Below are 26198 nucleotides of genomic sequence, written 5' to 3' on the forward strand. Positions count from 1 at the left end.
AGAGAAATAGAACTAACTGTAAGGTCAGAAGGCACCAGATATTTCTTTGCATCCAGGTCTCCAACCCAAGATTTGGGAGCCTTTTCTATTATCACTGGGACCCAGCCTGGGCGTTTCTTTTAGACCTTCTTGCCCTCAGATTGGCACTTCTTCAACAGACACTCCTTTTCATACACAAACCTCACCCTCCTAAGGCCTCAGGAATGTGGCTGGATCAGGCTAGGCTGAGGCAACCCCGGGAGTAGGGGGTAGCAGTGGTGGGGTAGGTGAAATCACCCTCAGTTGTTCTTTCCATTGAGCCTCAAATTCTACTTCAATTAATGGATAAATCAAAGAACTATAGATAATGTCTCAGATGTCTATATCCTACCATTGCTTTGAGGAGGAAAGCAAGTTAACAGAAACGAAACTGCTTTGCAAGTTCTCAAGGTGACCTGGAGTGAACACTTGTCCCCATCCTCACCAAGAGAACAAGCAGGTGATGTCCTGCCATGATGCTGAACCAACGCTGCTGGGTGGGTCCGTCTCTGGTCCGTGCTACCCCTTCCAAAAGGCAGCTAGTTTTAAAAAATAAAAACTGTCATAAAGGTTAATAGGGACTCATTTTTAAAGAACTATGTGGGAAGCAAACTACTGCCCAAAGTAAGGCACTGATTGCTAATACTAGGGAGTCTTCAACTATCCCCATTGACAATATCAAAAATTTCTACAGTTAAGTCCATCTGGAAGGCAGGAGCAAGAACACATACGTTTCTCAACTCAAAATGGAAACTGTGAACTAAAATGGTGGCTTTTAGAGAAAAAAGTAAGATTTAAGAGAAATAAATACCTTCGTTCCTCATACAATCTTCAGGGAGATTTGTGCATGGAAGTTCTTTGCTCGGCTGCATCAGGAGGCCCTCCTGCAGTAAGAAAATCCAACAGTCAAAGAGGATTCAGAGATACCTGATTCATGAATGTGAGCTATCTCCTGAAAAAGTTCTTTATGACTCCAGGAAATTCGTTAGCAGTCACCAAAAATTTGGAACTGAAGGAAACCAAGTTTAAATACACACAATCAACAAAACTACTACTTCTTTACAGTTTTGAATTGAAAAGCCAGCTCTCTCAAGGTATGGACAAAAGAGGTTTAAACTGCTGACCTGTAAACATAAACAGGACCCTACAAATACTTCTGAATCAAGGGGGAACAGCTGCAATGTAGCCTTCATTTCATCTGAAAATATTAGGGCACTGGCTATATCCCAGTCCCTAATCATGCTAACTATCACGTACTCATTCTCTTCCCAAACTTCTTAGCAGGGCTCTTATTTACTTTTCATTCTCCTCCATCAAGAGAAGGAGATAAGGAGAACACCATCTATGACAAGCAGTTTGGCCGAAGTACACACTAGGATAGCAGCAGCTCAGAGTCCCATGAGGGAAGGGCCAACCAGGCTTACCACCAGTTTATCCAAGGAAGATGGCTGCTTACACTGAACTTTCCTTTGGGTCACCTTTTTCATTATCCTAAGATTTACATTTTTTTGGACATTAATTTAATTGGAAGTATAAGATTCTGTCACAGCATTTATCTAAAGGTGCAAATATAGTGAAGTCATTGCTACAGCTTCTAATAATTTACTGATTTTTACAGCACTGAAAAAAAAAGTAAATGCCATTTGGGATTTAAGCAAGATTTTAGGTAGAAACAGAACCCAGGAGAGGGAGGGAAGATAAAAGCGATGACAAATACCAGTGGACATAGGCAGAAATAAAATACTGGCATTAGAAGACAGAGACAAGGACTAGCATGAACTATCATATCTGAAGGAGAATTAATCTTTCTGTTGAAACTTTAGTGTGAAATAGTTTTACAGAACATGAACATACAAAAAAATTGTATGAATTGTGGGAGCCTCCCTTACCCTGGTGTAGGGGTTAAAGACTCAGCAGTATCAAGCTACTGCCTGCCACTGTATCATGAGCTCCAACCCCCATCAGGGAGGTGACCCACATGGTGTGGCAGACCTCTCCTGTCTCACCCACTGCTCCCCTCAAGTGTTTTTTTAGTGGATCTGCCTGTTCTGCTCCCCAGTGTCTCTGTTGAATCCCCTCACTCCCTGTATCTCTGGCCTACATCCCAGTTTTTATATGCAGAAATGAAAAATAAACCTTCAAAAACAGAGTATCTAGCATGATGCCAGACAGAACTTACTTATTTGTACATGGAAGAAGAGACAGCTCTTACTTACCATAGAAGGAAAGACAATTAGAAAATCACCATTTGATAACCATCACAGTAAAAATTATCCCAAGCAAGCATCATCAATGGATGTTAAAACCAGTGGCATAAATCTGAATAAGAAACAAATATTTACATAGTTTCAAATATCTCCCAAGGGCCCTCTCTGCAAGGGGTTAAAGTGCAGCACTGTGTAGCCATCCTCAGCTACTGTAGCATGAGTTCAATCCCCAGCCAGGGAGCTGACCCACATGGTATGGCAGACCTCTCCTGTCTCGCTCACTTCTCCCCTCAGCAGTGTATTTCAGTGTTCCCCACTCTGTCTCTGGTTAATTCTCACCCCCACACCTCTGGCCTGTACTCTAGATCTTGCATGCATAAATAAAATATTAAAAAAAAATGAACAAAATATCTCCCAAGAGACTTTAGTAATTACAAAGGGAAAAACATAAACTTCACAGTGGGAAACCCTGGCAGACCCCACCAGGCATGAAATAAGTGATGGAAATCCACCTGTGCAGAATGAGGTATACCCTCTTCTTTTTTTAAAAGATTTCGCTCTCTATACTTACAGAGCTGGGGTACAGGCCAGAGGTTCAGGAGATTCACCAGAGAGAGTGGGAAGCAGAACAGGCACACCAATGAAGAATACTGCTGAGGGGAGAGGCTGGAGAATCAGGGGAGGTCTGCTGTACGCTGTGGGTCACTTCCCTGGCTGGGATCAAACTTGCACAGAAGGGGCTGCGGCTTGCTTGCAGTGCTGCATTCTAACCCACAGTACCACCAGGGAGGGCCAAAAGTGCTATCCTTAAGCTTGTGGGTCCTGTTATCCCTTTCTGTGAGAAAAGCACTGGGCCTTAGGATTACTTATAACCAGACCCACTAGGTTCCTCCATGTATAAATTGTACAAGATTGGTTCTTTAGACTGTGTCATTACAGAATTTTTTTCCAGCAACATGCTGCGAGTGATCAACAACCACTGTTTTCTTACCTGATGTGCCCTGTCCAGATACTTTCAAGATCTGCCCAAGTAACATAAACCGAGTCTTCATATGTTACAGCTAAAAGATAATTTAAAAAACTTCTTGTGTGTCTTGTGCTGAGTATGACTTATAGTCTTGTATCCTAGGGCCACCAAAGTCTCTACCACACATTCAACCCAGGCAGTTCTATCACTACAAGGTGATGGGGAAAAAGCAAAATATATTAAAGAAACTCAATATAGAGTTTTCAACATCAAATCACCTGTGTGGGATGTCACATATTCATCTCTCTATACCTTATTTTCCAATAAGACCAATCTTTCCCATATCCTGGATAGTAAGCATTGCAAGACCACGGTTTTTGACCTTTCTCTTCCAAGGATAGAATTCAGACTGAACATATTCTTTCATGGCTCAGTCTGGCTTATGCCTCTTTGTCCTTTCCACTATGCTTGTTCTTATACTTACTTTCGTTCTTCACCATTCTTCTTACACTGCAATAATAATGTCCCTGACTTAAGCACAAAATTGTGAATGAAGTTTTTTAAACTTTATTCACACAACATAAGCCAGGAAACATTATTTGATAGTTTATCTTTTTATGAATGAAATATTTAATGATTGCAGTATTTAACTTTTTAAGTAGATCTTTAAAAAAAAATTTAAGAGCAGTTATGAAGGGACAAAGACCATATGCTTCCATAATGAGTTACCTCGAGTTGTCTAGTTCCTTCAGGTCCTTGAGGACCTGAAGGATGGGAATGATATAGGAATGGGAAGTTCTAGTGAATTTGGAACATGAAAGAGATCTGGAGATGGATGGTGGTGATAGTTACACAACAATGTAAATGTACTTAACGCCACTGACCAATACTTACAAATGAGCAAAATGGTGAATTTTATGTGTACTTCCCCCCCAAAAAAAGTTTAAGACCAATATTTAAAAGAAGTTGCTTCAGACAGTAACATGCTTGATACAGCAACAAAACCATATGAGAGGGTGAATGAGTGAATGAAGCGAATACTTAACAAAATCAGCTTAGGTTTTCATCAGAGCCCAACATAACAGAAAAGTATAAACTTCTAATTCCATATATTGGTGCATTTCTCCAAAGACTGGGAAAATTCACTAAGCAAACATTTTTACTTTGTAAAATTCATTCAATCCATGCACTAAATGCCTCAAAAAACCAAGGTGGCTGTCTTTCCCAATTATACCAAGTTTTCTTTACTGAACATGTGCTCAATCCGGCTTTTCTGTCTAGACAGATTTTAGGTTCTGAGGGATAAAAAAAGATCCAGAGTGGGGTGAGGTTAGTAGTAACAGGAGTACTTTTCCCTGTACCTAAACCAGTGTCCAACTGTGCCCTCTTGCTGGTTTGAGATGAGGAATACCAGAAAGATACTTCGTGGAATGCTGCTAAGGGGAATTTAAAGACAACTAGAAAAATCTCAGAATCTCAAAATGGAAAAGAGCACTCCTCAGTTGCTTGTTCAGAGAAGAATCCCCTTTGCTATATTCCTGATATCATCACTTAGCCTCCTCATAAACATGATCGTCTCATATGACCTAACAAAAACTGGGTTAGCTGTTCAAAGGCCCCACTCACATTGAAGGTTAAACTGTGGTACCCTGTAGCAGTAAGTTTTGTTATTAATTCCAACTGTTTAGAAATAATCTGCAAATATCAAGTTTACCCTAATACTAACATCCTAAATAACCACAGTACTTTTTAAATTAATATTTCTACATTATCTACAGATCTTATTCAAATCTTGTTAATGCCCCTAACATGTTTTTGGAACCAGGCTCCAAATGCATTCAGCCATTATGTCTCCTTAGTATGTTTTAAACAGTGATTGATGGTGGTGCCTTGGGTTATTCGGTTTGCATGACCTCGACACTTCTGAAGTGTTGAGTTCAGTCACATTTCCTCAGGATTAGGTGTGGGTAATCATTAGGGGATACACAAGTGATGCTGGGTTTCTCAGTGCATCATCTCAGGAGGCTCAGCTGCACTGAGGTACAAGTGAACTTCCATCACGTGGTTCAGGTAGGGTCTGCCAGGTTTCCATTGTCAAGTTACTATTTTCCCTTTTCTATTAAGTATCTTGTGGAAGATATTCTGAGGCTGTAAATATTTCTGTTTCTTATTCAAACGTTTAACCACTAGTTTAACATCCCTTGTTAATATTTACTAAGATAACTATTTCTGTGATGGTTACAAAGTGGTGATTTTTTACTTCTTTCTGTATTAATTGGTATACTTTTCCATTTCAAGTTATTTATCCAATTATTTAATGTAAATATAGGTTCATGGACATTTGTTTGTGTCTATTGGGCTATAATTTATAACCATCATTATTTGCTCAAATTATCTCAAACGTGGCAATGTAAAGCCCTTTCAAGTTGACTTCGGTGCCCTTCTGATGTTTCCATAATTTTCTGAGCACTTCACCACAAACTGTTTAAGGATTTTCTTGTCATTTTTCCTGTCCTCACCTTGGAACAGCTTTTCTCCAAGGTCTTGGTTCCTTTAATTAGAAGGTAGCTAGAAACCTAGCAGTAGGTACATTCACTGCTATGAGGAGTCACTGCTTCTAGACCTTTCTTCCATGTCCACAAACACATATTCACATGTCTGTTAAAACCCTAAGTTCATACCGGTAACTCCAACTTCCACTCCACACACAGGGTTCATTCTAGCCCCAGACCCACACCACGCCCATTTTAACTTCTTTATGAGAACTTGGCTTTCATTATCCACAATAAATTTACTCATCCGATCTTAGAATACACACACATACTAAGCCACGTAATGTGAAAAACCAATTTACTACAATGCCTTATTCTTTTTTGGATTTAATCTTAAGAGTATGAAGTTAAAATACCGTTTTCCCAGTTTCTTGGGTTACTTTTATTCTGCGTTCACCTCTTAGTGTGGTTCCATTTTTCACATCACTTGTTAGTTTATATTCGATTGTGGGTTTTCCCCTATATCCCAACTGTCTATTTTTCAAGTAAGAAGTTGTAACTATACAAAAAAGTGCATTCAAAGAAGTGTCACTTCTTATCCCTTCTAGTCTCCTTTCTTTGCTAAAAAAGTATGCAGCTGATATTCCTTTGCACTTGGCAATATTCATTTCTGTTAGTTTGCAGAAAAGCATTTACCTAGCAGGCCCACCTGTTATCTCTAGAAAGATCTGCTTGCAAGGGTAGCTCTGGCTAGCATCTGGGAACTTAGATTTTAGGAGTTTCCATTATGCTCTAAAGAAAAGAGTAGCTCACTACAACTAAACATCGTGGCTTATGCTCAATATCTGCTTTGTCTCCGAAGTTTAGAATTTTGTTATGTGCCAGGCAGGCAAGGCATGTCCACAAGTAGCCCCTAGTGAAAAATCTGGACTCTAACAAATTGTTGTGATAGATACCATTTCATGTCACTATCTGTTCCCAGAGAATATTAATTTATGTGACTATTCTGAATGAACTCCATGGAAGTCTCTTCATTGCCCTGGACTTTGCGCATGCTTCTCTTCCCTTCTCTTCCCCTGTGCTGACTGCTTTATATTCCTTTGCTATAATTAACTTTGGCTGTGATTATGACCGTATGCTGAGACCCATGACTTCTAGTGTATCACCAAATGTGGAGATGACTTTGGGGGCCCTGACACACTTGGAAGACATTCCACATCATTATATAGAGCTCTTCATTCTTGATTACAGTCAAGTAGTGCTCCAAATATGGATATACCACACACCATTGTTCATTCAACCTCTCACTTGTATGTGCATTTCTGCAATAAGCAAAGCTTTGCTTAATTTTTTTGCAGCAATATTTTGCAATAATAAACACTGCAAAGGATAACCTTTTTATTACACTCTTGGAAGTTTATCCTTAGGATAGAGTCCAAGTGCTGGTCAGCAAGTCCTCAGGGCATATGTACTTCTACCAGATGTAGTTTTGTCAGGTGTAGCCAAATTCCCCTTCTGAAAGCCTTCTCTATTCCTGCCAGCAATGTGTGACAATAGCTTTTTTTTTCCTCACTGCTTTGCCAGCTAGATAATGCAATTGTAATTTTTTGCCTTTGTCAACTTGAGAGATACAAAGTGGTATGTCAGTTTAAGTTTGCATTTCTCTAATTATGAGTGATGACCATCTCTTCATAGGTTTAAGCGCAATACACAGTGAACTACTATCCCATTCACTATTGGGTTTTCATTCCTCAATCTGAAAGTTATTTTAGAGATACAGGCCTTTTATTCATTGCAAATTTGCTCTCCTAATTTGTAAGTTGTCCTCTGCCTGTGTTTGTGATGTTTTGATAATCTAGGAAGAGCTCTCTTCTGGGGTCCACAAGTATTCAATGGTATACAAGTGCTACATCTGTTTATCCAAGAAATTGTAGCATTTAGATTTCAAAGAGTCCTGTGATCTGAGAACAATTAGGCATGTCCACCATCTCAAGTCTTCAAATGAAGCTAACTCTGCCCCACAGAACCAATTCTACTTATTAGTCCTCCAAATACTTGAAAGCTTCTCTCATTTCTCTTGATTCCTTTCTTTTATAGGACACACCCCACAAGTGGCCTCCAATGGTGTATTTTCAGTGTCATTAGTGTGAATTTTTATTGTGAGGGAATTCTTAGTTTTCTGTTATCTTCCCATATGACACCATGCTCAGCTTGGGGAAGAGAGGACAGGTATACTTTGATCAGGAACCCTGAAGTATTTCTCGCCTCCTGACATACTCCCCTCTCCCATTCCATAGACACCTTGAGATCATCTACATGTTGGGGGGACAGAGATGGGATCTTTAAGTGTCGTATTCTGGTTAGAGGCCAACCAGCACATAACAAGAGTACATCTACTACCTCTAAATCTCATTAACACATCTGTTAATGTGTATTAAGAGCAAACTGACTTTTCCTGACAATCATATAGCAATGTCAATCCTAGTACACCTGGTAAAACCTGCAGATTTTCTGTTTTTCCATGAACACTTTTGTCTCTCCTCCCTCACCCCCACTTTTTGGAACTAAATGTAACATCTTAACATTTGTAACATTTCATTTTGCTTTACTGAAAACAGTATTTATTTTTGGTGGTAGAGTTGGAATGCTGTAAAAAAAAAAATAAAGGGTGGGTAGTAATCTAGTTTTAGGTGGTGTGGTGTGTGTGCATTCATTGTAATACTTAACAACGTATATAATTACACATGCTTTTATTTTATATCAAATACCACATTAAACAATTTTTCATCTTATAAAAATCAGCTCACCGGGCCCTCCCTGGTGGCGCAGGTTAAAGCACAGCAGTAAGCAGCTAAAGCCACTTCAGCATGAGTTTGATCCCCTCCCAGGAGGTGACCCACATGGCGCAGCAGACCTCTCCTGACCTGCCCACTGCTCCCCTCAGCAGTGTACTTTGTCAGTTGGTCTGTTCTGCTCCCCACTCTGTCTTTAGTGAATCTTCTCACCGCCCCTGCACCTCTGGCCTATACCCCAGTTCTGTATGCACAAATAAATAGATCTTAAAAAAAAAAAAACCAGCCCACCAAATCAAGAATGAGCTTTTGGATCCTGAATGTTCTGCCACACTCATTTAACTGTATCTTTAAGGGTAGGTAGTCACAGCATAAAATCTGGTATCATATTCAACTATCAATGATTTGTTAAAAATTTATGGTTATTTTTTGCAAGAACCAATTGCTCTGTAACCTATACATAGAAATGATTTATACAATAGGTGGAGGGACCAGAGCCAAGTCTAGGAAACCCAGAGAATATGAACTTAGGGATTTAGTAGGGGTGGGTAAACTACAGCTCACAGGTCAGCTCCTCTACTTAAAAGAGTTATTGGTAACAGTCACATCCCCATTCACTTAAACGTTTCTATAATATCTGTTTCATGCTATACAAAGGCAGAGTTCAGTAGTCTGGACAGAGACCATATACCTGTTTACTTTAGGATCCTTTACAGAAAAGGCTTATGCCTTGCTTTTTCCCTCCTTTACATCCAAAATTTCTGAGTGCATCATACAAGCCAGGTTGCTCATCCTGTAAACCCGGGTGACAAATACTGGCTGGTCGGTGTGGTAGCAGTGGGTCCTGATGGGCGGAGGGGCTATAGGCTGGTCATCATGCCCTGCAACTGTGGAGGAGCCAGAGTGACTGCCCGACCCTTGCACCCCCTCCTCAAATCTGTCACCCTGCTCCCTCACTCACCATAGCACTGACTGGCATACCATTATATACTGTGTGCTATTTGGCTGGCTGTGGAAACCCCATAAATTCCTTATGCAGCAGGCACTCAAACAAATGTGTGATAAATGGGGGAGAAAAAAAAAGAAAACAAAAAGCTTACTAATCCCTGAACTAAGCCACCACCCAAAGAAGAAAGTAAGTTTACTAGTGCACTTGACTAGTAAACTTAAGGATATTCCTCTAGGGTTCATCAGGCTATCACAGCACACTAGTATTTAGGCTTAGCTACCTAGTAATCAAACTCTTGCATGTAGAAAGGCATATGACCAGTATGACCTTTTCTACCATGTAATAGTTCTATTTTTCATTATATACTAAATAAAGAACTAGTTCTATGATTTATATTCCAACCTCTCATGAAGTGGGTTAACATCATTCAATCCTTTGGAGACAATCACTTTTGATATACTAATATTTAAAAGTCAAACTTCTAGATCTGTAGAAACAAGCTTTTGAAATATGGAGATTCCTTTAGGGTATCTAGCCTATGAAGTCCTACCTGGCTCAAGAGCTTCCCTCTACAAGATCCAAATGACATCTCACTAAATCCTAACCATGACACCACCAAAACTTAAAGAATGAGGATACATCATTTCTTAACATCAGATGCAGAAATCACGCACAGCGATCACAAAGTCTCAACATTCCATATACAATGGCTGCTTCAAAGAAGTGACTTTTTCATTAGAAAAGCACTTTTCTTCAAGGACCTAATGTGATACAATGCTTCAAAAGCTTATCAGAAGAAAATATTCAAGAATAAATCATAAGCTACCTGTCAGCATCTGTATTTTCTGCATGAAGTGTTAGACTGGAACACTGTTATTCACACTCATCTAAATCAGATCTCATTTCTTACCTGACTTGGGCTGATCTTTTCTTCAGCAGCTGTGGAATGTTGATGTGGGTCTTCCTTTGTTCCCTCACAGGGGTCTCTTACAATTTCCTCCTGGTCCCCTGGATTTCTGAAGACCTTTAGCTCCATGCTCTTGGCTTTCTCTTCCCTAGTCAAGATCCCAGAAGCCACAGAACCTTCTGCTGTGGAGTCCACCAGCCCACCCCTCCCAGGCTCACCCCCATGATCCACGGTCTCAGAGGTTTCTTCACAACTTTCCACATGAGTCCTCTGCAGCTCCACGGGCACTGCCCTACTCTGACTTAAGAGAGAGCTTGAGGCTCTGGGTTTTACATCTGGAATCCCACTTGGCTCAGAGTCAGCATGAAGCTCTTTGGAGACACTTACTGGGAGTTCAGAGTATAATTCCTGTACCACGGCAGACATGGAGGAATCAAGTGGAACTGGCTGAGTCTCTACTCCGGATGACAGCATTAGAGCAGATGTAGATTATGGAGTCAAGTCTTTTACATCAAATGGTTCACCCTGACACAAATCAAAGGAAGGGATAAAAGTTTAAAAACCTTGGAGGGTAGAAGAAAGCTGTCTCAACTTGAACTGGCTAAAATAAGGACAATAAATTCCACTTCAAATGCCAATATTACCTGGCACTAAATTTTTCTCAACAGACACCAAATTTTTCTTAACAGACTGGGAATCTGTGGAAAAATAAACATCTTAAGCCTTTGACAGACAACTCTCCAATCTCAACTCAGATACTGCCTGTGAATAATTCTCCATTAAAGTCCAGAAGACCAGCAAATGCAGATGAAACTAAATAAGTCTAAACGTCCAAAGAAAGATCTGATGTCTAATAGCAGGTAAAGATAGTTTTCTAGCATCAACTTTACCTGTTTTATTCACTACTATACCCTCACTGTTTAGACAAGGTGCTGGACAACTGTAGGTGCTGACTAGCTATTTGCTGAATTAAATGTATATACTGGGAATTTTGAAGAATTCGATACATTTCCTCAGGAAGAACTCCCTATGAAAGACACAGAGGAAATGGAATTCCATTCCTTTACAGTTTACCAAACACTTAAGCTTTATCTACTCAGCTGGTGCAAAACACTACTAAACCAGCTCTTCAGTAGAACCCTTCCTTTTGATCTGCTTTTTGAGGTTTTCCAAGTTCTTTCCAAATACCACTCTTGATCCTCACGTAACCCTGTGAGCTAAGTACAGCAGCTGTCACCTTCCTATTACAGATCTGAACATCAGTGCTGAAAAGGTAACAAGTGACCTGCCTACAGTATTACATGGTCAACTAAGGAAAAGAAGGAGACACTCCCAGGTATCCACTCAGTTGGGAATGTTTCGTTCCTCGTGTTTGCAAAATATTTCTCTCAGAAGTTCTAATACTTTATTATGAAAAGTAGTCAAAACCAAACACAGAGTATCACACCCTTGACTTAGAACCAAGGTTTCCTGGCAGGTAACTTTTCCATTTTAGTCTTGTCTACCCAGAAGTGTACATTTTCCTCAATAAAATTCACTCTGACCTGACCAAGAAGGAAAATGGCTAACCAAATATGATATAGCATGTTTTCATTCTTCATACTTTCTAAATAAGAGGGAAGAAAAGAAATACTTGGCAACTTAAAAGAGTTTATAACAATGATTCATGAGAGGCACTGACAGCAAAGTCACTGCTATGAATCATTTTACATGTTGAGATGTCTCACTCTCTCCACTGACCACATTCAGATCTGCCGGCAGGATGCAATTTCCCACACATGTAAATCTTTACAACTCAAGTTTTCTTGTTTCTATTCCTGGCAGGATGCAATTTCCCACACATGTAAATCTTTACAACTCAGCTTTCTTGTTTCTATTTCCACCCTGATTATCTAGAGGAGGCTAGGCATCGCTCATACAAAAAAGCAAACACCTGTCCCTTGTAATCATGCCTGCTTACACGGAAGGGCTCATTGTGCTACCGGGACAGAAATTAAGGAAGGACAGACAGGTCATCTTTTTTGAACAACTCTGCCCTTCTGGTACTTCAACCTTTGGTAGGTGGCTTACTTGTGTTCCAAAGGGAAAAGGAAGACAATAGTAACCTGAATACTAAAAATGATAGGAAATCAGAAGGGTGATGACAAACTTCAATCCAATAGAGATGAACTATTGGATGGGAGCTCCAAACTTCTTTTCTCTTCTAGCTCCTAGATCTTTTGGGGTACTTTGGATTTTAGTGTATGTGCGGGGGTGGGGGAGGCTTAGGGAGATAAAAGTGGAATTGCTATTTGATGACAAAATAGATGCTCAATTTTAAATGTGGTTGAGTATCTCTTTCCCAACAGGCAGAATGCAGTATTTGGTTGTCAAACCACAAATACTGTAAAAGGGCAGGTTTGTCAAAGGAGAGGGCTTGGAGGATCTTATGCCACTCATGCTAAAAAGTTCTTCCTCTGCCTGCCACTGAGGTGTGGGTGTTCTCCTAAGTTTAATCCTCCACAAATTTCCCTTATCAGGTTTTACATTTTAATGACCTCACCTTTTCTTGCAATCTCTGCTATGAGGATGACTCAAAACAGACTCTTTAAACATATTTTAACTACATGATCTAACAATTCTATGCTTAGCTATATATGCAAACATGTGTATGCAAATGTTCACACGAGCACTAGTCACAATAATCAAAAAATGGGAGCAATTGAAATGTCTGTTGATAAATAAAATGTGGTATGTCCATGTAGTGGAGTATCATTCAGCCATGAAAATGAATCAAGTACTGATTTATGTTCCGACATGGATAAACCTTTAAGACGGTTTATCCTCAGTAACAAAAATACATGTAAGATCCCATTTATATGAAGTGTCCAGAGCAGGCATAACTGCAGTCAGAAAGTGACTTAGTGGTTGCCTAGCTGGGAGAGTTAGAGAAACAGTGATGTTAAGGGACAGTTTCTGTTGTGGGGCAACAAAAATGTCCTAAAATTTTTGCACTCATGTCTCACAACTGTGACTATACTAAAAATCACTGAATTGTATGGTATATAAAGTGCATCTTAATAAAACTGATTAAAAACAAACATTAGCTCTAACCTTTTTCTCAAAATCTTGATGCACTCACAAGGATGGCATGCCCAAATGTTAACATGTCTAAAAACAGAATCCACTAAACCCCATAAATAACTGAGTCTTACTACAAGGAAACAATTGTAAACACTAAGCAGAAAACTTACATGCTTATTATTAACTGCACTGCCTCTTTCAGTAATGACACCCCCATCAGCCTTGAAGCTCAGACTCACATCTCTGGAAGTAACTATGTCTGACCTTCCTCTTGATACTCAATTAGCACTTGTAGCTCATGAACTCCAACTTGCAGTGTCTGACAAACCCACTCTTTTCCATTGTCAAGATTATTTCAAGATATTTTTCTAAAAATGGAGGACTGTGGATAATACCTATTACTAAATAGATCTTTATCATGAAAAGAAGTCAATATTGATAACGACATAAAATAGTTTAAGACAATCTTATGCCTACATCTATGCTGTAAACTGGTCTTGGCCCAAACAGAATTTTAAAGTTTTGGTCACCAAGAGATAACTTCCAAATTACAAAAGCCAACTACAGGGTACCCTGTTTGGTAGAGACATAATTCTAAGAATTTCAACCTATGAAAACAAGCAGGTACATTGTTTGTTAAAGCCAAAGACATACCCTCCTTTTTCTTTTTCTCCTACTTTAACTCTCCGCCCGTATGTTTCTGAGCTTCTGCAGCTGAGTACCTTTGGGAACCCTCAGAAATGCTGTAATATTGAGATTCAAGTATGGAGAAGCAAATGAAAATTATTCTCAGCTTGCTACCTTATATCACCAAACTCTCCTCACTTCCCCATTACCAAATAATGATAATAACAGAAAGTTGCAGAAACAGATTGAAATTTTACCAGATTTACTCTTCAGAGTGTAATTTCTGAATACAATTTAAAAGGATGACCTAGAAATATATTGCTAGACAGAAAGCTGCCTGGAATATATTATCAAACTCAATAAATAACAGAACTTGTTTATACTGGTACCAGATACATGCAGATAGGAAAAGTATTTGAAAAGATCTAAGCCAAATTTGTAATGGGTCAGTGACTTGTCTACATATTGTACTTTTAAAAATGAGTATGGGCCCTCCCTGGTGGCGCAGCGGGTTAAAGCACTGCACTAAGAAGCTGAAGCCACTTCCGCATGAGTTCGATTCCTGCCTGCCCCGGAGGAGATCCACATGGCGTGGCAGACCTCTCCTGGCCCGCCCACTGCTCCCTTCAGCAGTGTACTTCCTAGATCTGCCTGTTCTGCTTTCTGCTCTGTCTCTGGTGAATCCTCTCACCCTCCGCATCTCTGGCCTGTACCCCAGTTCTGTACGAATAAATAAATAAATATATTTAAAAAAAAAAAAAGCACATTTAAAAAAAAAAATGAGTATGCACTACATATGCATTATAAGGTCCAAAGATACAGTAATAAATAACCGGCAAGTATATTATCTCATTATCAATCTCTCCAAATGTCAACTCTAACTCAACCTTAAGTTTTCACATTAAAGTGTTAAATTAATTTATTAGAAGAAAGTGCATACATGCTTTTAAAATGTAGGCGGGAACTCAGTTCTCCCTAATGACTTATACCTAACCTACTGGGTGGGGACACCAGATAATTAAGTAGTTTGAAGTACAAGCAAAATATAAACCATAGGTTCCCAAATAATCCTTGTCAGCTACTACCAGCTTGCCATTGTTTATCTAATGGGAATGGATTTAATCCTGGAAAAACTAATATTTATAGGGAATATGTGGAGAATTTCAATTAAAAAAGGAAATTATTTTAATTTCCATCTCAAATGCAGACACAGTCCTGGGACCCAATCTACTTTCCCCCAACATCCATCTGTGAGTGGAAAGTAGTCTAGTTGCCAGCCTCAAGTGGGGAGATCAGAATCTCATACTGATTCTGATCACAAACTTACTCAAACTTACTGGCTGCATGGCCTTGAGGGTGCCATTTAATTTTCCTTGGTTTCTTTTTCACATATAAAATGAACAAATTAAACAAAATGATCTCAAAGGGTCCTGCTCCCCATTACAATTTCATCATTCTAAATAACTTTCAGCAAAGCACACCTATGGACATCAATAACTAATCTCCACAACAAGTACTTAACAGGCACACAAGTTAAAAACACTTTACATATAAAATAGATAGAAAAGCTTCGTTTAGTGTCTTTATACAATTTGGCAGTGTCAATTCCCACCCACCCCACCAAATAAAAAAACATGAAAAAAGAAAAAAAACTAGTGGAGAAAGATTACGCTGCAGCTCTTAATCTCATTAAAATATTTTATAATACTAAAAACCTGGCAACTTCTACTTTAGTTGTTTAGAAGCTCTCCCAAATCAACAAATTCTATGGGCCAAAGTATACAGCCATAAGGGGCACAAAAAAAGAGATTAAAAACTAATTTTAAACAAAGAAAAAAGAACAGAAAACCATGTGTTTCAGTAATCCCAAATCTGCCTTGTACAGGTCTTTCTTTTAATTCCAAGGCAAAGGGGCTGCTCTTAAGGAAAGGAAGAAGTTATTAACTCTGGGCACTGCCCTACTTGCATGGAGGAGCAACACTTACAATAATTACCAGGCCCTACAGACGTTCCCAACACTACTTTCACCTTGAGAAAGGGGCTTTCTTTCCAAAGATTCTGACAGTATAGCCAATCCCTCCGCAAGGGGATTCAGAGAGCAGCCCTCTTCCTTCGAGAAAGAGCAAGAACATCACTTTAACAAGATCTGGAGACAAGCTGAAAATGAGGCAGGAAAGACCATACACCAAGAGGGCCCAGCTCTCCCTAAACGTGTAGTAAATCTCAAACCAAGCACGACTTCCCTTTAACTCTCTTTACTGCACAGAGAAAAAGGATGTCAGTCTCCACCTGGAGAGTGAAAAGGCTCCTAATTTGAACTGACAAAGATCCTACAGGAAAGGTTTTCATTTTTTTTTTTTCCTAGGGAAGAGAAAAGAAACCATCTGCACCACTCTAAATATACAGCAGAAAGAGTCCTGCTCCCAAAGGTATATTATAGAGTGTTATTTTGGTAGTAAGAGAAAGAGAAATGTTGCGCTTCCTTTTGGGGGTGGGGGTGGTTTACAAACAGAAGGAAGCATTTCCTTCACAAGAGCTAGTAGGGGGAGTGGGAGAGGACATCTCTAACCCCTCAGTAAGAAGTGATGGCTTCTGTGGACAAAGGAAAGGCTCGCTTCGGTTATCAAGTCTTCTCCCTCTTAAGAACACAAAAATAAGTTTGCAAAAACAGTTTTTTCCAGATTACTCTAAGGAAGAAACTCTTTGTTAATTTGAGCAGTGTATGGCAGGATCTAAGAGTGAAGGTGCGGCTCCACCCTGGGGGGGGGGGAGTCTTTTTTAAGAGAAGGGTTGAGTGGGGAGTGGGAGGAGGCAAGTATGGAAAAATGTCTCTGTTAAAGTCACTAGTATTTGTTTTTAAACGAACAGTAATGGCAACACTTTACCAAAAGCTTACATGTATTAAACACATACATAAATCCTCCCTTAACTCTTATGATAATTCTCTGAAGCGTACCCAAATTAGAGTGGAACCAAAAGGGGTAAGCAATTAGTCAAGGTCACAAAGATGGGAAGAGGGAGACACCGGCTTGCAACTACCACACTCCAAACGCCATGCTCTTAACTGTGCAACAGAAACGAGCTCACTGCACACCCAGAGACTTCAGGGAAGAGAAGCGAGGCTCCCTCGGTGGACCAGACTGGGGGAGGGGAGAAAGGACGACTTCTAAAACCAGAAAGTAAATTCAGTCTTCCTCTGTATCTCGGGGTAAAGGTGAGAAAGAAGAGAAGGTAAGTCTCTTTTTAACAGGAAAGTAAGCGCCCACCTCCCCACCTACCCCCGCCTCACTTTTCCGCAAGTTGGTTCTCGCTCTTCATTTGGGGGGCGCTGGCCAAACTGGGGTGGGGGGTCTTGTTCAGCGGGTATCTCTTACTGCTCCTTAAAGTTCAGAATCGCCCTCTCATATCCCCGGAGAGAGGGTCTCCTCCTGTTGACAAACGCACCGGAGCTGGGGAAAAGCGACGCCCACGACAAGGGGCGTCGTCCTACCGAAGGAAGAAAGTTGGGGGTCCTCGCCATATCGAGGTTAAAGAGGAATCTCTCCCCTCGTCGAAGCCATGACTCCGAGAAACCGTTTCCCTCCTCCGATGCAGCGCTTGGTCGGCTCCCTCTCCGTGGGTCGTACCGCGGCCGACAGCCCAGCCTCCGTTCCCTTCGGCAACCAGGAGGGGGAGGGGGGAGGGCTCCCCTGCAGCCTGCACCACCAGGCTGGGGGTTCCCTCAAGGGTTGATGGGGCGGGGCGGCTACGCCCGAAACCTTCCCGCCCCCGGCCACTTACCCTGAGGCCTGCTCCGCGGCCCGCGCTTGCTTAGCAAGCTCAGCCTCTGCAGCCGCAGCCCGGTCGCCACCAAGTCTACCTGAGCCTACAGTGCCAAGAGAGCCCGAGGGCGCTCCGGCCTGCGCCGCCTCTTCGTCTCTATGGTTCTCTCCCCAACACCCCCCTCCCCTCCGCCCCCCCTACTTCCTCATCCGGGGCCCAAGCCAGGCCAGCCACGCGGGTTCGCCCAAGTCCCGCCCCCGCACGGCGCGCGCGCACGCCTAAAGACGGCTCTTCCCGCGTGCGGCTCCCCGCCCTCTGGTGGTTTTCGCTGTCCTCTGCCCCGCCCCAGCGGCCTGGTTCCTTAAAGTGAAACATACGTATGACTTGCTTAGAGCCCCCGACCACTTAGTGTGTTTCCATTGCCAGCACTCTGGGCCAGCCCACCGGTTTTTTGGTCTAGATGGCTGCATCTCTAGCGTTTTCCTACCTTCCTCTTGAAGCCCAAGAGATCTTATATAACTGGTATGGGCGTTTTAGGTAATGTCACTCCCCTGTTCCTTACTCCCCTATTCCTTGCAGTCTCAATCCTTTACTACACCTTGTTTTAATTTCTTCATAGCTTTAACGCGAGCTGAAGTTGTCCTGTTGCATCTCTTAATAGATTCCTTCTTCCTCCCCTCCCCCCCGCACAGTTTTACTATTCTATGCCAGGGACCTAGCATAGTATCTGACACAAGTAGACATGCAAAAGACTTGACAGGAAATGATGCTTACCTGGGAGGAAATTGAGGACCAGAGAATGGAATCAACTTACCCTAGACCACACAGCCTTGTCTTAAACATAGAAATCAGTTGTTTCTTGGATTTTGTCAATGAGGCAGATTAGAGCGCTAGGGGATTTCAAGGTTTGCAGAGAGATTTTAGTTATTTTTAGAGATTTATTTCTATTTATGCATAGAAGAACTGGGGTGTAGGCTAGAGGTGTGGCACTGAGAGGATTCACCAGAGACAGCATGGGGAGCAGAACAGGTGAATCTACTGAGAGGAGCAGGCAAGACAGAGGTCTGCTGCACCCTGTGAGTTAATTCCCTGGCTACGGATTGAATTCATGTGGTAGGGATGGCAATAGCTTGATAGCCTGAGATTTTAACCCGTGTACAACAGGGAGGCCTGAGATTTTAATTATTTCTTCCTGACCAAGGTCAGTCAACATGAAGATCATTTGGGGCTGAGATATTGTTTGTCTAGCATTAGTTGCACTGAGACAAACCCAAATGCCAGTCCTATTGTGTACAGCCGGAGCAAGTCCAAATAATGTTCATAGCACTTACTAGCTATACATAGGTATTACAGATACTGTTGGGATGAATCAAGTAGAAATTACTTTCAAATATTTGCAGTTTTCACTTTCTCAAGTATTTTTCCCCCTAAGATTATTTATTTATGTGTACAAGAAATGCATGTGTGTGTGTGTGTGTGTGTGTGTGTTTGAGGGTTCACCAGAGAGCAGAACAGACAGATTTACTGAAATACAGGCTGAGGGAGCAGGAGAGGTCTGCAGGTGGGTCAGCTGGTAGGGGGAGGGTTTAAACTCCTGCTGCAGTGACTGCCTTAACCCCTTCTTCCACCTGGGAGAGCCCTCTCAAATACTTTCTCTGGCAACTATGGAAGGGGACCTGAGAAACCCATTATTACTGGTATGTCTTTCATATTCAGATTCTACTATGATTCTGCACAGCACCATTATTGATCGTATCTTTTGAAATTTGTTCAGAGTGGGTTTTTGTACGGATTTTTTTTTAAAGATTTATTTATTTATGCATACAGAACTGGGGTGCAGGCCAGAGGCTCGGGGCGGTGAGAGGCTTCACCAGAGACAGAGTGGGGAGCAGAACAGGCAGATGGACGAAGTACACTGCTGAGGGGAGCAGCGGGCGGGTCAGGAGAGGTCTGCCACGCCATGTGGTCACCTCCGGGGCAGGCGGGAATCGAACTCATGCTGCGGAAGTGGCTTTAGCTTCTCAGTGCAGTGCTTTAACCAGCTGCGCCACCAGGGAGGGCCTTTGTACGGATTTTTATTTTTAGTTTTTATATTTTTAAGGAGTTTTGTATGTATTTAGGCCTACAGAACTGGGATACTGGCCAGAGGTGCAGGGACGGTGAGAGGATTCACCAGAGAGAGTGGGGAGCAGAACAGGCATATGGATGAAATACACTGCTGAGGGGAGTTGCAGGCTGGAGTTCAGAAGTCTGCTGCACCACGTGGATCACCTGGGGGAGAGGGGGTAAGGGCTGGGGATGGAACTTGCACTGAAGTGGCTGCCATTAGCTGGCAGTGCTGCATCCTAACCGGTTTGTGCCACCAGGGAGAGCTGATTTTTATTTTTTAAAGTATTGCATTAAAGATTTGCTCAGCGAGGTTTATTCCCCCCCCCAACATTTTTGTACCCTAAAGCAAAAGTCCCAGGCTTGCTCCTAGTTCTATATTAGTTACAAGGTTTCAATGCTTCATTTATATCATTAGATTTCCTAAAGGGTGAGGGGAGCTAATTTCCTGACTCCATGGTTTGGGCTAGCTAATAATACTCTAGATTTACTAGCATTTTAAATTCCTTCAATTACAAATACCTAAATTACATATCCCTCATCCCATTTGAACCTTGTGAAGGACATGTACTTTTTGTTCCTATCAACAGGGGGAAATTTTAAGAAAAAGACTTATCCTGTGCAAAACCACATAGTGAGAAAGAGGCAGTCCTGAAGGTGGTTAAACACAAGGATGGCTGAATGATGAGCCAAGGCACCTGGGTCCCCATTTTGGGACTACCAGCTCCAGATTTTCCGAAACTCAACAGCTAAAAAAATAAATCTCAGTATTTGTCAAGGTCTTTTTCTTTTTTTTTTTTAAAGATTTATTTATTTATTTGTGCATACAGAACTGGGGTACAGGCCAGAGGCTCAGGGGCGGTGAGAGGATTCACCAGAGACAGAGTGGGGAGCAGAACAGGCAGATCGATGAAGTACACTGCTGAGGGGAGCAGCGGGCAGGTCAGGAGAGGTCTGCCACGCCATGTGGTCACCTCCGGGGCAAGGGGGAATTGAACTCATGAGGAAGCGCTTTAGATTCTCAGTGCTGTGCTTTAACCCACTGTGCCACCAGGGAGGGCCGGTCTTTTTCTTTTTTGATGAGAATTATCAAGATAAAAAGTAAAATATTTGCATTTCTAAGATATGACAATTATGGACACCTCAGGAGAAGGAATAGCATTCCCCTGAAAGCCAGAGACAGTCCCCTTACCTCTTCCTCTGGGGTGGCAGGACTTCCCACCAGCAATTAATATTAGGGTTAGAAAAGAATCCGGGATCTTGGTGTGTATCCTCAATTGTCTTTTACATTTAACATTTTATCCCTGAAAACTGTTGTCACTGTTGCAGGTAGCCAATGTTTTTCTTCAATACAAAATAAAAATTATACAACAGCTGCATTCTAAAGCAAAAGCGTCAATGCATTTATTCTTGTTTTGCCCACTCCTAAGTCGCTGTGTGGTACGGATGCTCTTTTTTCTTACAACATTGGAAAATTTCTGAAAACTTTAAGTCTACTAAAAGGACCTGGCAATTTGTCGGGAGCTCTTGGTCAGTTTCAGCTTAACACAGCTCCGACTTTCTCTTCCAGGAAAGCTGTGCGGTAGAGAGGCCTGAGCCCATGGGTGTGAGGTTAGGCTGCTGGGTAAAGGCTCAGCCTCTGCAGCCAAGCTGGACCCGACCGGGTCAGAATCCATCCTGCTTCCTTCCGAGGAGTTCCGTGTTCCCGGCCTCGATTTCCCATCTGTGAGAAGCAGTATAGGTCACCCAATAGGGGCTGACAATTGTAAGGACATCTGGGAAAACTACAGTAGCTATTGTTATTATTAACTACAGACAAAGTCACTCGGGGTTTGAAGGGCTTTCAAAATCCTCTCAAAGTGCCTACTTGTAGGCAGAGACCGTCGCACGTGCCTTCCCCAACTATTCTTCCAAAACTATTCCATAGCTCTCAGCAGCCCTGTGAGGCCAGATGAGGGTCCATAAACATCCTGTATAGATCCGGGGAGACTCGCCCAAGTTTGCCCTGTTGGGTGACCTCAAAGTCGGAAATGCACCTCTCGGTCACGAATCTATTTTGGAATTTCTGGGAGGAAAAGGATTTCCTTTCTAGGGCCGCAAGAGGCCCCCAGGTCTGCGAGCGGGAAACTCCGGGAGCAGCCAGAGGAGGCCACGCGCGACGCCCCGCCCCTGGTGCAATCCCCGGATGGGGAAATGGCGTGGACACTGAGATGAGGCGGAGGCCGGGCCAGAGCGGCCCTGAGCGGGTGGGCGGGAAGGGGGCGGGGCCCTGGGGCGGAGCCACCCGAGCAGCGCGGGTTCTCAGGTGAGCTCTCGGTGGCCGAGGCGGGCCGGCCGGCTCCTTGGGCTTCCCCGCGGAACCCGCGGGGTGTGGGGGCGTAGGCGGGGCATCCCGAAGAAGCGCGGGGCCCCCAGCTAGGGTCCGGCTCCGGGGTCTCGGGCCCTAAGCGGGAAAGGGCTGTGGAGCTGCGGGTGAGTGTCAACTGCCCGTCGGGCCCGGGTTTCGGGAGCGTGAGGATGGGACCGTGACCCTGTTTCTAGTCCTGGCCCTACCCCCATCCTGCTCTGTGACCAAGTCTCAGTTCCTCTCTGAGCTTCAGTGGCCTCGGCTATGAAATGAAAGAAGGAGGAAGTAATCACTGGGAGTTTGTTCATCGATGAAGGTTCGGAAACGAACCCTGCCACCCTATTTATACTCATCTTGCACGGATATTGATGGCAAAGCGTGACCGGTGGGAGTCCCCCTTTGTATGAGTGACCTTGGACATATCCCTTGGCTGGCTCTCACTTTGCTCATCTACAAAATGAGTGCGCGCGCCTCTTTTAAGATCTCTTTGCTATTTGGGTATTTTGGGTTTAGTGTCTAGGATAACTAGAGCCCTTTTGGGGTGTAATAGTTATCTTTTTGGAAGTTGGCCTCCTGGGCGAATGATTTCATGCAAGCGTTGGTGCCACTTCTCAGCTAATTAACACCATGTTTTCAGTGACCTAAAATCATAAAGCAGTTATAAGGAGAAATCTGATATTCCAGCCTTTTTGTTTGTATGTCAATGACAGGGAGGCAAGATGACTTCTCTCCCCCAAGCTTGGAACAGCTGAAAGAAACAACGGAGCAAGATGAGAACAACAAAGGTCTACAAACTTGTCATCCACAAGAAGGGCTTTGGGGGCAGTGGTCAGTATTGATTGGTCTTCAGGAGTTGTGTAAATTGGCTGAGGCTCTGGTGTCTCCAGTCCTTGAAAATTACATCCTGACTCACGTGACTTTCAGAGGCTAGACAGACTACTTAACTGAGTGAAATAGCAAATAAAATACGGTGATTGGGAGGCAATCGGAGCAGAGCACACAGGCCCCTTTTAAAAAGCATTTAACTTTTGAGTTTTAAGAAATGCTATGAATATTGCCAGTTTACAGTTGGTGTGTTGCAGTTTAGTTACATGTTTTCTAATTAAAATTCTAGCCTGCACTGCTTTGGCAGATATGAGAAACTTATATTTAGAGAGAGAAGGAGAAGACTTGCATGAGACAGGAATGATCAAAGTGTGAACCTTTGCCTGGCTCCAAGGCATAATGAGAAGGGACAGGACACAGCTTGTTGTCTTGCATTAAACTAGAATCTGGAGTATCAGCTGTGCTGCTAACTTTCCCTGGGATCTCCAGCAAAACCCCATCTATAAATTCAACTGCTTTAAAGTAGTTTCTCTTAGTATCTGGTGAACACTTAGTCATGTGATTTCCTCTTCTTTTGCACAGAGATAATTTTCTCTTCTAACAACCAGAATTGGAATTTAACAACACTATGGGTCTTTTTAAAATTGTACTTTAGCATGAATTTGCTCTTGTGATATGTATGTATAAGTCTTACAGGGGAAGGATTGCCCAAAAGGAAAACAATAGTTTCTGTATCATTAAGCGTTACAGGGATTAAGTAAGATAATGAATGTAAAGTCTTTAGCAGAGAACCAGGCTTGTTTGTGCTGTGCAATAAATGTAACCAGTATAATTAAGGAACAAGGCTATACTAGTGATTGCTTTATTTCTGCTAAATATACACAATTTCTGCTAAAACAGCTACCTGTTGTTGACACTAGACTTTGTATCCAGTTAATGCTGTCTAAACATTTTGGAGTGGAATGAATGAATAATAGAGGTAACTTTTGACAGAGGGGAAGATATAAGGCTGTGGTATATACAATTATGTACAATGTAAACAAGTCTGCTTGTACAGGTGTACAAGACAAAGGTTAGATGCTGTACCTTCCTGCAGGACTACAAATAAAAACAAAAACACATCCAACAAAATGAGGTGCATACCTGCTCCGGATATAAAGATTATGAATGCAGCAAGGTCTGTTGTCCATGAAGAGCTTTTAGCTTGATGAGACACGTGCAAAAAGGAAATGATAGATCAGCAGAACAGAATCTATGCTCAGATTGTTTATTGCAGGTTATTAAAGTTCAGGGAGGGTTTCACAGAGGATTTGGCATAAAAATCTCAATGGAAAAATATACCAAATAAATTTTGGGATTAACCCAGTACTTTGTTTTACTCAACTGAAATTTTGTTGGGTCTGATTGCACTTGAAATCTGCTTATACTTTTTTTGTCATGGTTTTAGCATAATTAAAGACCATGTCTTGCTTCCAAAATTAAAACAGAAAACACCACCTTTCCATCTTTATGATTCTGAATTGTTATATTTGTGAGTTCTCTCCAACTCCCTTTGGGAGGTAGGGTGTATAAACTCAGGAAATCCTGTCTATGCTATGGAGTCTCATTGGATCATACTGTGAACTGATATCTGAAGTTTCCCCCGATCAGGCGCTGTTCTGATTTTTTTTTATGACATGTGAGAAGTGGTGGGCTTTAGGAGAAGGAGCCGAGACCACTAATGAGTCCTGACTGGGCTGCTTATTACCAGCTGTGCACCCTTAGGGACGTCACTCCTTCTCTATTGAGTTCTTTTCTCACTACACAATGATCCAGTTGATCTAAAGATTTACTGTGAGGGTCATATTAACAACATTTCAGGGATATTTTTGAATCAGGTTGTGCTATATCTGTGGAACCCAGGCTGTTTTGGGTATATGCTAGACAAATGATATTTGAGGGAGTAAGGGACTGTCTCAGAGGCCTAATTCCAGGAGAGCAAAGCTGTTTTTTTTCCATGGGAACAGTAGGCTCTGAAGACAAGGGTACCAGAATGCTGTCATGCTGTCCCACTTAACTGCCCACTCACAAATTTAGTTGATCCATTAGTTGAAATGGAGCCTGTGAGATGAAGTAGTAACACCAACCTGCTGAGGTGGGGAGGACCCAGGGTGAAAACACAGCAGTCTGTCACCCAGATGAATGTGCTTTGTGCTTAAGTTTGCTGAATTGTGTTTCAGATGATGAGCTAGTTGTAAACCCCAAAGTGTTTCCTCACATCAAGCTTGGCGATATTGTGGAGATTGCTCATCCTAATGATGAATACAGGTGAGCCTCTCCCTTGATTCAGGGGAACTGAGCAAATGCTTTTGCCTTTGCATGATAGGCTTCAGCCGTGTGGGATTGATAAAATAATAATTTGTTTTTAAAGTGGTCCATCCTTTCTGTTTCCAAAGCAGAGAGGACAGCTCTGAAAGGTTCTGTAGCATTTATGTATTTCTTGAGTACAGTGCATTTTCTTTGTTTCTAAGGGAAACTTTTCCCATTCCTGTGCTGTGAGTTACAGTGTGTCCAGGGATGGATTACTCTCTTTAGGGGGGTAAAGAAAGCTGGTCAGTTACTGCTTATAGCTTCCCATGGCTTTATTGCTTTATTTTCCAGCCCTCTGCTTTTGCAAGTCAAGTCACTGAAGGAAGATTTACAGAAAGGTAAGAATTTTGTGTCTCTTCTCTGAGATGTTTATCCCTTACTGGCCCAGAAACTGTAAGACATTCTCTTCATGATCTTAGGAAATAAGGACACACTTATACCTCTCTCCTTTTCTAATTGCGTTGGCTTTTTAAAAATAGTCAGATAAAGGGCCATCCTGGTTGCATAAAGGGGTTAAGTTTCAGCATGAGTTCGATCCTGGGCCAGGGAGTCAATCAACACAGGACAACAGACCTCTCCTCTTTCACCTGCTGCTCCCCTTAACATATATATCAGTTAGTCTGCCTGTTCTGCTCCCCACTCTGTTTCTGGTGAATCCGCTCACCCACTCCCACCTCCGGTGTATATCCTAGTTCTTACACACAAAAAGAATAAAACATTTCTTACCAGACTTACGGGTTCATTGAAAAGTATGCTTCTTTCTAGTTACTACCAAATAGGAAAGGTC

General features: G+C 42.1%; 2 protein-coding genes across 9 annotated transcripts in view; one reads left to right on the forward strand and one right to left on the reverse strand.

Annotated features, from left to right (window-relative positions):
- Positions 1–17847, reverse strand: part of PRR14L (proline rich 14-like) — a 64878-nt gene extending 47031 nt beyond the window's left edge. The window contains exons 1-2 of one of the 2 annotated variants that reach the window (XM_012731031.1): positions 17803–17847; positions 830–902 (exon numbers count right to left, since the gene is read on the reverse strand). In XM_012731031.1, coding sequence (XP_012586485.1) covers positions 830–890 — 61 coding nt within the window. In that variant the 5' untranslated portion in view covers positions 891–902; positions 17803–17847. Of the gene's footprint in view, positions 1–829; positions 903–10335; positions 10807–17802 lie in introns of those variants that run through there. The other variant, XM_004690932.2, reaches the window with a different exon arrangement.
- Positions 17848–22222: 4375 nt separating this feature from the next.
- The window catches only part of DEPDC5 (DEP domain containing 5), a 105284-nt gene continuing 101308 nt past the window's right edge, over positions 22223–26198 (forward strand). For all 7 annotated transcript variants that reach the window (XM_012731085.1, XM_012731083.1, XM_012731084.1 and 4 more), the window contains exons 1-4: positions 22223–22362; positions 22948–23065; positions 25282–25369; positions 25703–25749. In XM_012731085.1, coding sequence (XP_012586539.1) covers positions 23008–23065; positions 25282–25369; positions 25703–25749 — 193 coding nt within the window. In that variant the 5' untranslated portion in view covers positions 22223–22362; positions 22948–23007. The remainder of the gene's footprint in view (positions 22363–22947; positions 23066–25281; positions 25370–25702; positions 25750–26198) is intronic.

The sequence above is a fragment of the Condylura cristata genome, unplaced genomic scaffold (genome assembly GCF_000260355.1).
Source record: "Condylura cristata isolate star-nosed mole 26May11 unplaced genomic scaffold, ConCri1.0 scaffold00029, whole genome shotgun sequence".
NCBI classification, from domain to species: Eukaryota; Metazoa; Chordata; class Mammalia; order Eulipotyphla; family Talpidae; genus Condylura; species Condylura cristata.